The sequence below is a fragment of the Hyla sarda genome, chromosome 4 (genome assembly GCF_029499605.1).
Source record: "Hyla sarda isolate aHylSar1 chromosome 4, aHylSar1.hap1, whole genome shotgun sequence".
Taxonomy (NCBI): Eukaryota; Metazoa; Chordata; class Amphibia; order Anura; family Hylidae; genus Hyla; species Hyla sarda.
In genome coordinates, this window is record NC_079192.1 from 80,922,424 (window position 1) to 80,936,173 (window position 13,750).

Here is a 13,750-nt window from a genome sequence, read left to right on the forward strand (position 1 = left end):
TCTTCTCTAGAGCAGTGATGTTTTGTAGCTGTCGCTGGGCAACACAGACTTTCAACTCCCTCCAAAGCTTTTCTATGGGGTTGAGATCTGGAGACTAGCTAGGCCGCTCCAGGACCTTGAAATGCTTCTTACAAAGCCACTCCTTCCTTGCTTGGGCGGTGTGTTCGGGATTATTGTCATGCTGAAAGACCCAGTCATGTTTCATCTTCAATGCCATTTGTGATGTAAGGACGTTTTCACTCAAAATCTCACGATACATGGCCCCATTCATTCTTTCCTTAACATGGATCAGTCGTCCTGGTCCCTTAGCAGAAAAACAGCCCCAAAGCATGATGTTTCCACCCCCATGCTTCACAGTAGGTATGGTGTTCTTTGGATGCAATTCTTTTCCTCCAAACACAACGAGTTGAGTTTTTACCAAAAAGTTCTACTTTGGTTTCATCTGACCATATGACATTCTCTTAATACTCTTCTGGATCTTCCAAATACTCTCTAGAAAACTTCAGACGGGCCCGGACACATACTCGCTTGAGCAGGGGGAGACGTCTGGCACTGCATGATTTGAGTCCCTGGCGGCGTTGTGTGTTACTGATAGTAGCCTTTGTTACTTTGGTCCCAGCTCTCTGCAGGTCATTCACTAGGTCCCACCTTGTGGTTCTGGGATTTTTGCTCACCGTTCTTGTGATCATTTTGACACCACGGGGTGAGATCTTGCATGGAGCCCCAGATCGAGGGAGATTATCAGTGGTCTTGTATGTCTTCCATTTTCTAATAATTGCTCACATAGTTTATTTCTTCCCACCAAGCTGCCTGCCTTTTGCAGATTCAGTCATCCCAGCCTGGTGCAGGTCTACAATTGTGTTTCTGGTGTCCTTTGACAGCTCTTTGGTCTTGGCCATAGTGGAGTTTGGAGTGTGACTGTTTGAGGTTGTGGACAGGTGTCTTTTATACTGATAACAAGTTCAAACAGGAGCCATTAATACAGGTAACGAGTGGAGGACAGAGGAGACTCTTAAAGAAGAAGTTACAGGTCTGTGAGAGCCAGAAATCTTGCTTGTTTATAGGTGAACAAATACTTATTTTCCATCATATTTGCAAATAAATTCTTTAAAAATCAGACAATGTGATTTTATGGATTTTTCTTTCTCATTATGTTTATCATAGTTGAGATATACCTATGAGGAAAATGACAGGCCTCTCTCATCTTTTTAAGTGGGAGAACTTGCACAATTGGTGGCTGAATAAATACTTTTTTGCTTTTTTTTAAAGCGTACCTGTCAGATCACTCAAAAAAACTAAACTGTTATATGTTGCTCAGTATCTCATCCTGATCATGTACATGTACTTTGTATGTGTCTGTGACCTACATTTCTCTCAGAATTAGCTTTATTTCTGAAATACCTTAATTTTATCTACCAGAAGCAGGGGGCGGGTACTCACTGTGATAACCACTCCCCCCCCCCCCCCCTCACTCCTCAGTCTAGTGCTTCCCAACCAGGGAGCCTCCAGCTGTTGCAAAACTACAGCTCCCAGCATGCCCACACATCATTTGGCTGTGCAGGCATGCTGGGAGTTTTAGTTTTGAAACAGCATGAGGATATGATTGTAGTCCCCCTTTATTACACACACACACACACACTGGGTTCATATATTCTTACACATACACATTAGAGAGACACACTGATATACACACATACACATATATATATATCCACACACACACACACACACATACACATACATACATGCTTGGACACTTACTTTTTCATCTGCAATGCATGTTTCTGCCTCTCTCATTGTACAGCCCCTCCCCCTCCAAAACGTCCCGGAGTCCAGGACGAAGCAGTGTTCACAGAAGCACTGAATGCATTCCAGGAGGCAGAGGGGGCAGTTCTTTGACTGGCTTTTTCAGTATGAAATACTGAAAAATTTCTAATGAAAGCAATTGCAAAGCTTATTGTTTTTGCATGCTTTACAACATATCAAAAGTTTTTATATCTGACAGTGCCTATTTAACTTTTTTACTTCTCTATCTGTCCCAAACCGCCATGACGGTCATGACAATCATGACAATCATGATTTCTTCCAGCCACAACTGGTCTCCACAGAACCTGCCAAACATTTTAGGGTCTGATCTTTTAAAGCACCTATAGCACTCAATAAAGTAAAAATAACCCCACTTGGTGTCTCACACAGTAGAGTGGGTAGAAAAGTGGATTGGGGGAAGAGTAGGTAGGTCCCCCTATTATACTGAATAATGATTTTTCAGTTGTGTAGTGCTTAAATCAACTCCCAGGTGAGGAGCACCACCAAACGCTCCCTTAGCATATATGATAAGAAATCCTATGGCGCATAATACTGCTAAAGCAGGGGTAATTTTTTGCAAACACAAAATGGAAATGACTCACATCTTTGTGGGATTCACGACCATCTGGTCTTCACATCAAATGCATCAAAATACAAACGACTTAAAGTTTTTCAAAACTCCCCCCATTAAGTAAATCCCTTCACATTGTTTCCTTCATTACTGAGGTGCCCCGAGTAGGTAGGTGCCACCTGTAGGTAGGTCCCCGTGTAGGTATTTACTCCCTGTAGGCAGTAGCAGCCTCCTATAAGTAGAGGTTACTCCCTGTAGATAGGTCCCATTATAGATAGTAGCCCCCTTATAAAGTTGTTGTCCCCAGTAAATACTTGCAGCCCCCCAATATATAGTAATAGAAGCCCCCCAGCTATAGTAGTAACAGCAGCCCCCATATAGGTAGTAGTAGCAGCAGCATCCCCCCTATGTAGTAGTATAAGTAGTAGCCCCCTTTAGGTAGTAGCAGCCCACTTTAGGTAGATAGATAGTAGTAGTAGGACTAGCCTTTTAGGTACACACATCTATTATAAATATACATATTATACATACATACAAGCATTACACATACAGTACAGACCAAAAGTTTGGACACACCTTCTCATTCAGAGTTTTCCTTATTTTCATGACTATGAAAATTGTAGATTCACATTGAAGGCATTAAAACTATGAATTAACACATGTGGAATTATATACATAACAAAAAAGTGTGAAACAACTGAAAATATGTCATATTCTAGATTCTTCAAAGTAGCCACCTTTTGCTTTGATTACTGCTTTGCACACTCTTGTCATTCTCTTGTTGAGCTTCTAGAGGTAGTCACCTGAAATGGTTTTCACTTCACAGCTGTGCTGGTGTGGAGGAGGAGGTGTGATGGTGTGGGGGTGCTTTGCTGGGGACACTGTTTGGGATTTATTCAAAATTGAAGGCATACTGAACCAGCATGGCTACCACAGCATCTTTCAGCGGCATGATATTCCATCCGGTTTGCGTTTAGTTGGACCATCATTTTTTTTTCAACAGGACAATGACCCCAAACACACCTCCAGGCTGTGTAAGGGCTATTTGACCAAGAAGGAGAGTTATGGCGTGCTGCGCCAGATGACCTGGCCTCATCAGTCACCGGTCCTGAACCCAATCAAGGTGGTTTGGGGTGAGCTGGACCGCAGAGTGAAGGCAAAAAGGGCCAACAAGTGCTAAGCATCTCTGGGAACTCCTTCAAGACTGTTGGAAGACCATTTCAGGGGACTACCTCTTGAAGCTCATCAAGAGAATGCCAAGAGTGTGCAAAGCAGTAATCAAAGCAAAAGGTGGCTAGAACCTAGAATATGACATATTTTCACACTTTTTTGTTATGTATATAATTCCACACATGTTAATTCATAGTTTTGATGCCTTCAGTGTGAATCTACAATTTTCATAGTCAGGAAAATAAAGAAAACTCTGAATGAGAAGGTGTGTCCAAATTTTTGGTCTGTACTGTACATACACACATCACACATACATCCAAAAAACATACATACACACATACATCATATATACACACATCATGCACATACATCATACATCTGTCTAGCTCACACACATATATCATACATACACACATCATACATACACATATATCCTACATACACACACCATACATACACACACACATCATACATACCCCCGCTGCCCCTCTTCATCATACATTACATACATGCACACATCATAGACTGCTCAAAAAAATAAAGGGAACACTTAACCAACACAATGTAACTCGGGACATTTGGCATTTGCCAGAGAACACCAAGATTGGCAAATTTGCCCTGTGCTCTTCACAGATGAAAGCAGGTTCACACTGAGCACATGTGACAGATGTAACAAAGTCTGGAGACACCATGGAGAACGTTCTGCTGCTTGCAACATCCTCCAGCATGACCGGTTTGGCGGTGGGCCAGTAATGGTATGGGGTGGCATTTCTTTGGGGGGTCCACACAGCCCTCCATGTGCTTGCCAGAGGAAGCCTGACTGCCATTAGATACCGAGATGAAATCCTCAGACCCCTTGTGAGACCATATGCTGGTGCTGTTGGCCCTGGGTTCCTTTTAATGTAAGACAATGCTAGACCTCATGTGGTTGAAGTGTGTCAGCAGTTCCTGCAAGAGGAAGGCATTGATACTATGGACTGGCCCGCCCGTTCTCCAGACCTGAATCCAATTGAGCACGTCTGGGACATCATGTCTCGCTCCATCCACCAACGCCACGTTGCACCATAGACTGTCCAGGAGCATGCACAGGCGTTGTAGGGAGGTCATATGAGCACGTGAAGGCCACACACACTACTGAGCCTCATTCTGACTTGTTTTAAGGAAATTACATCAAAGTTGGATCAGCCTGTAGTGTGGTTTTCCACTTTGATTTTGATTTCCATTGATACATTCTGTGTGATTTTGTTGTCAGCACATTCAGCTATGTAAAGACGAAAGTATTTCATACGATTAGTTCATTCATTCAGATCTAGGATGTGTTATCTTAGTGTTCCCTTTATTTTTTAGATCAGTGTACATATACACACACATCATACTTAAACCTGCCACCATCCCAAACCCACATCATCCATTACATACATACACACATCATATATATTCACACATCAAACACACACATCATATATACACATACATCATACTTAGGTCATGTTAACATGTCCCGCATTTCCGTGCGAAATTCCACATTGGAATTCCAGCAGAGATTCCACAGCAGCTGAGTCCCATTGTATTCAATGTGATTCTGCTGCGCTGTGCACTCAGCAGGAATTTCCAAGCCAGATGTTTCTGGTACGGAAATTCCAATTCACATGTCCGCAGAAAGAATAGACATGTCCATACTTTCTGCGCAATCCGCACGGAATGCATGTCTGTCTATAAGACGGCACATTCCTGTGCGGTCCTAGCGATGACATGTTACATCATACATACATATATACACACACACATCATACATACATACATACACACACAACAAACATACTTACACACAGATACATACGCACATCATACATACAAACATACATACACACACTATACATACATACACACATCATACATACACACACACTTTACATACATACATGGTTGGGGAGTTATGCTGCCGTGGGTGTTGTGTGTGCGGGAAAGGGGGTTGAAGAGGGGCAGGCTTGGATGGCACAAGGGTCCGGCGGTGGTGGAGCGGCAGGATGGGGAAACGTTAGGTCAGGGTTAGTAGTTGCAGTAGTGGTGGCGCCTGTGATCCGAATACCCTGCCAGTGGCTGGGAATTCAGATTTTTCCACCACCACAAGTGCCCTAAGGCTCGCATCGGCACTGTTTATGCTATCCTCAGATAGGGTAGCATAAACCTGGTGACGGATTATTTTTGAAGAACTAGTGCTTTCTTCCAATGCTTTGGGCACAACTTACATCTATATGACTAGATTATACTTTGTCAGTAGAAAAGGGTAGCAACAATCCCACTGAATCATAAACCTTCAAAAAAACATTTACCCTATTACTATGTAAGTCAGCAGGAAAACAACATGCTGGACCAACATCAAGTACTATTTGTTAGAGGGATGACTTACAAGCACAAATTCTCACCGCCTTACAGAGTTACAATATTATGTAGTAATGCACTGTTGATAATATTTCTTTCTGTGACATTAATGGTGATAATGCTGAATGTATTGTAGTGTATATGCCATTGTAACCATTGAGTCAAGCAACTCCCTGGTGCCCCCTGTTGTTTATGGGTGTACCTAGAGTGGGGCTGGTGAGGCATGTGCCCCCTCCCTTGGTGAGTACCAGGGAAGCACTAACAAGAAACTCTGAGTTATGGCAAAGAACTAAATCTTCACTTCAGGGGAAGAAAAGCTAAAGTTGTTTTCTGTGTGTTGCTATGATTCTAACTTGTATATATATATATATATATATATATATATATATATATATATGAAGACAACTGTAGACAGTGTCACCGGTTTTGTATGATTTTTCTTCATCCCTCATAGATCGAATTCCTATCCCAAGTGTTCCTGCTGGTAATCACCTCCATCGCTCTACAGAGGATCTGAGATTGAGACAGAATGCCAGCTATGGAAGACTGCGTAGGTCTTAATGTCTATGTTTTATATATTGTGAATGGAATGTAGGGGTAATGATCTGGTTGTATACCACTTTATCAATTTCAGTAGTAAATGCTTCCACCTTAAAGAATCCATATACATTAACCCCTTAAGGACCAGGGGTTTTTCCGTTTTTGCACTTTCGTTTTTTCCTCCTTACCTTTAAAAAATCATAACCCTTTCAATTTTGCACCTAAAAATCCATATGATGGCTTATTTTTTGCGCCACCAATTCTACTTTGTAATCACATCAGTCATTTTACCCAAAAATCTACGGCAAAATGGAAAAAAAAAATCATTGTGAGACAAAATTGAAGAAGAAAAAACGCCATTTTGTAAATTTTGAGGGCTTCTGTTTCTACGCAGTAAATTTTTCGGTAAAAATTACACATTCTCTTTATTCTGTAGGTCCATACGATTAAAATGATACCCTACTTATATCGGTTTGATTTTGTCTTACTTCTGAAAAAAATCATAACTACATGCAGGAAAATTTATACGTTTAAAATTGTCATCTTCTGACCCCTATAACTTTTTTATTTTACCGCGTATGGGTCGGTATGAGGGCTCATTTTTTGCGCCGTGATCTGAATTTTTTAGCGGTACCCTTTGATCAGACTTGTTGATCACTTTTTATTCATTTTTTCATTATATAAAAAGTGACCAAAAATACACTATTTGGGAATTTTTTTGCGCGCACGTCATTGACCGTGCGGTCTAACTAATGATATATTTTTATAATTCAGACATTTCCACACACGGCGATACCACATATGTTTATTTTTATTTTTATTTACACAGTTTTTTTTTTTAAATGGGAAAAGGGGGGTGATTCAAACTTTTAATAGGGGAGGTGTTAAATGATCTTTATTCACTTTTTTTTTGCACTTTTTTTTGCAGTGTTATAGCTCCCATAGGGACCTATAACATTGCACACACTGATATTTTACATTGATCACTGGTTTCTCATAGGAAACCAGTGATCGATGATTCTGCTGCTTGACTGCTCCTGCCTGGATCTCAGGCACTGAGCAGTCATTCGGCAATCGGACAGCGAGGAGGCAGGTAGGGGCCCTCCCGCTGTCCTGTAAGCTGTTCGGGATGCCGCGATTTCGCCGCGGCTATCCTGAACAGCCCACTGAGCTAACCAGTATGGTTTCACTTTCACTTTAGACGCAGCGTTCAACTTTGAATGCCGCGTCTAAAGGGTTAATAGCGCACGGCTCCGCGATCACTGCCGCGCGCTATTAGCCACGGGTCCCGGCCGTGTGGCCCCGCGTTATAGAAAGGGAAAGGACTCAGGACGTACCAGGACGTCCTTGGTCCTTAAGGGGTTAAATACAAATCTACTGACTTTGACAGGACCAGCCAACTCTTCCTGATGGCAGATGTCTAGCAAAAAAATAAAAGCATGCTGGATTTCAATATGCCCAATCCTTTGTTCTCCTGGGAGATAAACTGATAGGCTGAGAGCGTTTCCCCTGGAGTCTGCTGCAGTCATCTAAAACTATATGGTGCAAGGACAGATTAACTACCTGCATTTAGTGCCATAAACTAAACATTTTTACATTTTCACAGCTTTGTGACCAAAGTGCATGATTTTTATAACCCTAAAGCAGCCATGTAGGACCTATATGGTGCAAATACACAAGAAAAAAGTTCATAAAATGACCAAAGAGAAACCATTTTGCATATAAATAATAGTTTAGCACCTTGTATTGCTTGTCACTGTACATAGTAATGCTTCTCTTCTTAGACTGCAAGCTTTCTGGATCTTGTCTGTGCTCTCAGGAACAGTAATAAAGATTACCTCACCTCCCTCCCCCCTCCCCTCAGATATCTTGGTTCCTTTTTTTGATGGACCACAAAGGCTGGGTTTTCAGGGTTTGTTTGCAAAAATGCTTCATTTTTAACCTCTTAAGGACGCAGGGCGTACCTGTACGCCCTGCATCTGGTCCCGGTATTTAAAACGGGGTCACGTCATACTGGGTCGGTCTCAGCGGCTTATGATAGCCAGGACCCTGGGTGAATAGCGTGCGGCACAGATCGTTGTGCCGCGCGCTATTAACACTTCAGACAAAGTTGATCGCTGCATCTTGAACGAAAGTAAAAGCTTCCCGGCAGCTCAGTCGGGCTGATCGGGACTATCGCGATAAAATCGCGATGTCCCAATCTGCTAGGACACGAGCGGAGACCCCCTTACCTTGCTCCGTCGCGTCTGATCGGCGTTTGATTGCTCCAAGCCTGAGCTGCAGGTGTCACGATGCCGGCTGGCAGGTAGTGGATCCTCTGTGCCAGAGAGGGATTGGCGTGGACCGTGCTAGTGGACCGGTTCTAAGCCACTACTGGTTTTCACCAGAGCCCGCCGCAAAGCGGGATGGTCTTGCTGCGGCGGTAGTGACCAGGTCGTATCCACTAGCAACGGCTCACCTCTCTGGCTGCTGAAGATAGGCGCGGTACAAGGGAGTAGGCAAAAGCAAGGTCGGACGTAGCAGAAGGTCGGGGCAGGCAGCAAGGATCGTAGTCAGGGGCAACGGCAGAAGGTCTGGAAACACAGGCAAGGAACACACAAGGAACGCTTTCACTGGCACTAAGGCAACAAGATCCGGCGAGGGAGTGAAGGGGAAGTGAGGTGATATAGGGAAGTGCACAGGTGTAACCACTAATTGGAACCACTGCGCCAATCAGCGGCGCAGTGGCCCTTTAAATCGCAGAGACCCGGCGCGCGCGCGCCCTAGGGAGCGGGGCCGCGCGCGCCGGGACAGAACAGACGGAGAGCGAGTCAGGTAGGGGAGCCGGGGTGCGCATCGCGAGCGGGCGCTACCCGCATCGCGAATCGCATCCCGGCTGGCAGCGGAATCGCAGCGCCCCGGGTCAGAGGACGTGACCGGAGCGCTGCCGCGGGGAGAGTGAAGCGAGCGCTCCGGGGAGGAGCGGGGACCCGGAGCGCTCGGCGTAACAGTACCCCCCCCCTTGGGTCTCCCCCTCTTCTTAGAGCCTGAGAACCTGAGGAGCAGACTTTTGTCTAGGATGTTGTCCTCAGGTTCCCAGGATCTCTCTTCAGGACCACAACCCTCCCAGTCCACTAAAAAAAAATTTCTCCCTCTGACCTTTTTGGCAGCTAAAATTTCTTTGACCGAGAAGATGTCCGAGGAGCCGGAAACAGGAGTGGGAGGAACAGACTTGGGAGAAAAACGGTTGAGGATGAGTGGTTTGAGAAGAGAGACGTGAAAGGCATTAGGGATACGAAGAGAGGGAGGAAGAAGAAGTTTATAAGAGACAGGATTAATTTGACACAAAATTTTGAAAGGACCAAGATAGCGTGGTCCCAACTTGTAGCTAGGGACACGGAAGCGGACATATTTAGCGGAGAGCCATACCTTGTCTCCAGGGGAAAAAACGGGGGGAGCTCTTCTTTTCTTATCCGCGAACTTCTTCATGCGTGATGAAGCCTGTAAGAGAGAATTTTGGGTCTCTCTCCATATGATGGAAAGGTCACGAGAAATTTCATCCACAGCGGGCAGACCAGAGGGCAAGGGAGTAGGGAGGGGGGGAAGAGGGTGACGGCCGTACACCACGAAAAATGGGGATTTGGAGGAAGACTCAGAGACCCTGAAGTTATACGAGAATTCGGCCCATGGGAGGAGATCTGCCCAGTCATCCTGGCGGGAGGAAACAAAATGTCGCAAATAATCACCCAAGATCTGGTTAATCCTTTCTACTTGTCCATTGGACTGGGGATGATATGCAGAAGAAAAATTTAATTTAATCTTGAGTTGTTTACAGAGAGCCCTCCAGAATTTAGACACGAATTGGACGCCTCTATCCGAGACAATCTGCGTAGGCAATCCGTGAAGACGAAAAATGTGTACAAAAAATTGTTTAGCCAACTGAGGCGCAGAAGGAAGACCAGGAAGAGGGATGAAATGTGCCATTTTGGAGAATCGATCAACGACCACCCAAATAACAGTGTTGCCACGGGAAGGGGGTAAATCAGTAATAAAATCCATACCAATCAGAGACCAAGGCTGTTCGGGGACAGGCAGAGGATGAAGAAAACCAGCGGGCTTCTGGCGAGGAGTCTTATCCCGGGCACAGATAGTGCAGGCTCGCACAAAGTCCACAACATCCGTCTCCAGAGTCGGCCACCAATAGAAGCGGGAGATGAGTTGCACAGATTTCTTGATACCCGCATGACCTGCGAGATGGGAGGAGTGACCCCATTTGAGGATTCCGAGGCGTTGGCGAGGAGAAACAAAGGTCTTTCCTGGAGGAGTCTGCCTGATGGAGGCAGGAGAAGTGGAGATCAGGCAGTCAGGTGGAATGATGTGTTGCGGAGAGAGTTCAACTTCTGAGGCATCCGAGGAACGAGAGAGAGCATCGGCCCTAATGTTCTTATCGGCAGGACGAAAGTGAATCTCAAAATTAAATCGGGCAAAGAACAGAGACCACCGGGCCTGGCGAGGATTCAGCCGTTGGGCAGACTGGAGGTAGGAGAGGTTCTTGTGGTCGGTGTAGATAATAACAGGAGAACTTGATCCCTCCAGCAGATGCCTCCATTCCTCAAGTGCTAATTTAATGGCTAGAAGCTCTCGATCCCCGATGGAGTAGTTCCTCTCCGCTGGAGAGAAGGTCCTAGAGAAAAAACCACAAGTGACAGCATGCCCGGAAGAATTTTTTTGTAGAAGAACAGCTCCAGCTCCCACTGAGGAGGCATCAACCTCCAATAGGAAGGGTTTGGAAGGGTCAGGTCTGGAGAGGACGGGAGCCGAAGAAAAGGCAGACTTGAGTCGTTTAAAGGTGTCTTCTGCTTGAGGAGGCCAGGACTTGGGATCAGCATTTTTTTTGGTTAAAGCCACGATAGGAGCCACAATGGTAGAAAAATGTGGAATAAATTGCCTGTAATAATTGGCGAACCCCAAAAAGCGTTGGATAGCACGGAGTCCGGAGGGGCGTGGCCAATCTAAGACGGCAGAGAGTTTGTCTGGATCCATTTGTAGTCCCTGGCCAGAGACCAAATATCCTAGAAAAGGAAGAGATTGGCATTCAAACAGACATTTCTCAATTTTGGCATAGAGTTGGTTGTCACGAAGTCTCTGAAGAACCATACGGACATGCTGGCGGTGTTCTTCTAGATTGGCAGAAAAAATTAGGATATCGTCCAGATATACAACAACACAGGAGTATAACAGATCACGAAAAATTTCATTGACAAAGTCTTGGAAGACGGCAGGGGCGTTGCACAGTCCAAAGGGCATGACCAGATACTCAAAGTGTCCATCTCTGGTGTTAAATGCCGTTTTCCACTCGTCCCCCTCTCTGATGCGGATGAGGTTATAGGCGCCTCTTAAGTCCAATTTAGTGAAGATGTGGGCACCTTGGAGGCGATCAAAGAGTTCAGAGATGAGGGGTAAGGGGTAGCGGTTCTTAACCGTGATTTTATTAAGACCGCGGTAGTCAATGCAAGGACGTAGGGAGCCATCCTTTTTGGACACAAAGAAAAATCCGGCTCCGGCAGGAGAGGAGGATTTACGGATAAAGCCCTTTTTTAGATTCTCCTGGACGTATTCGGACATGGCAAGAGTCTCTGGGGCAGAGAGAGGATAAATTCTGCCCCGGGGTGGAGTAGTGCCCGGGAGGAGGTCGATAGGGCAATCATAAGGCCTGTGAGGAGGTAGAGTCTCAGCTTGTTTTTTGCAGAAAACATCCGCGAAGTCCATATAGGCCTTAGGGAGACCGGTTACTGGAGGAACCACAGAGTTACGGCAAGGGTTACTGGGAACCGGTTTTAGACAGTTCTTGGAACAAGAGGACCCCCAACTCTTGATCTCCCCAGTGGACCAATCCAGGGTAGGGGAATGAAGTTGAAGCCAGGGAAGTCCAAGGAGAATTTCCGAGGTGCAATTGGGGAGGACCAAAAGTTCAATCCTCTCATGATGAGATCCGATGCTCATAAGAAGGGGCTCCGTGCGGAAACGTATGGTACAGTCCAATCTTTCATTATTTACACAATTGATGTAGAGGGGTCTGGCGAGACTGGTCACCGGGATGTTGAACCTGTTGACGAGAGAGGCCAAAATAAAATTTCCTGCAGATCCAGAGTCCAAGAAGGCCACTGTAGAGAAGGAGAAGGCAGAGGCAGACATCCGCACAGGCACAGTAAGACGTGGAGAAGCTGAGTAGACATCAAGGACTGTCTCACCTTTGTGCGGAGTCAGCGTACGTCTTTCCAGGCGGGGAGGACGGATAGGACAATCTCTCAGGAAGTGTTCGGTACTAGCACAGTACAGGCAGAGGTTCTCCATACGGCGTCGTGTCCTCTCTTGAGGTGTCAGGCGAGACCGGTCGACCTGCATAGCCTCCACGGCGGGAGGCACAGGAACAGATTGCAGGGGACCAGAGGAGAGAGGAGCCGAGGAGAACAGAGTCCATATCTTGGCGGAGTTCCTGACGCCTTTCGGAAAAACGCATGTCAATGCGAGTGGCTAGGTGAATAAGTTCATGTAGATTAGCAGGAATTTCTCGTGCGGCCAGAACATCTTTAATGTTGCTGGATAGGCCTTTTTTGAAGGTCGCGCAGAGGGCCTCATTATTCCAGGACAATTCTGAAGCAAGAGTACGGAATTGTACGGCATACTCGCCAACGGAAGAATTACCCTGGACCAGGTTCAACAGGGCAGTCTCAGCAGAAGAGGCTCGGGCAGGTTCCTCAAAGACACTTCGGATTTCCGAGAAGAAGGAGTGTACAGAGGCAGTGACGGGGTCATTGCGGTCCCAGAGCGGTGTGGCCCATGACAGGGCTTTTCCGGACAGAAGGCTGACTACGAAAGCCACCTTAGACCTTTCAGTGGGAAACAGGTCCGACATCATCTCCAGATGCAGGGAACATTGGGAAAGAAAGCCACGGCAAAACTTAGAGTCCCCATCAAATTTATCCGGCAAGGATAAGCGTATCCCAGGAGCGGCCACTCGCTGCGGAGGAGGTGCAGGAGCTGGCGGAGGAGATGACTGCTGAAGCTGTGGTAGTAACTGTTGTAGCATAATGGTCAGTTGAGACAGCTGTTGGCCTTGTTGCGCTATCTGTTGTGACTGCTGGGCGACCACCGTGGTGAGGTCAGCGACAACTGGCAGAGGAACTTCAGCGGGATCCATGGCCGGATCTACTGTCACGATGCCGGCTGGCAGGTAGTGGATCCTCTGTGCCAGAGAGGGATTGGCGTGGACCGTGCTAGTGGACCGGTTCTAAGCCACTA

At 45.9% G+C, this 13,750-nt stretch overlaps 1 protein-coding gene across 4 annotated transcripts in view; it reads left to right on the forward strand.

Moving 5' to 3' along the window:
* SLC4A5 (solute carrier family 4 member 5) overlaps positions 1–13,750 on the forward strand; it is a 193,694-nt gene that overhangs the window by 90,295 nt on the left and 89,649 nt on the right. For all 4 annotated transcript variants that reach the window (XM_056571490.1, XM_056571491.1, XM_056571492.1 and 1 more), the window contains one exon: positions 6,384–6,479. In XM_056571490.1, coding sequence (XP_056427465.1) covers positions 6,384–6,479 — 96 coding nt within the window. The remainder of the gene's footprint in view (positions 1–6,383; positions 6,480–13,750) is intronic.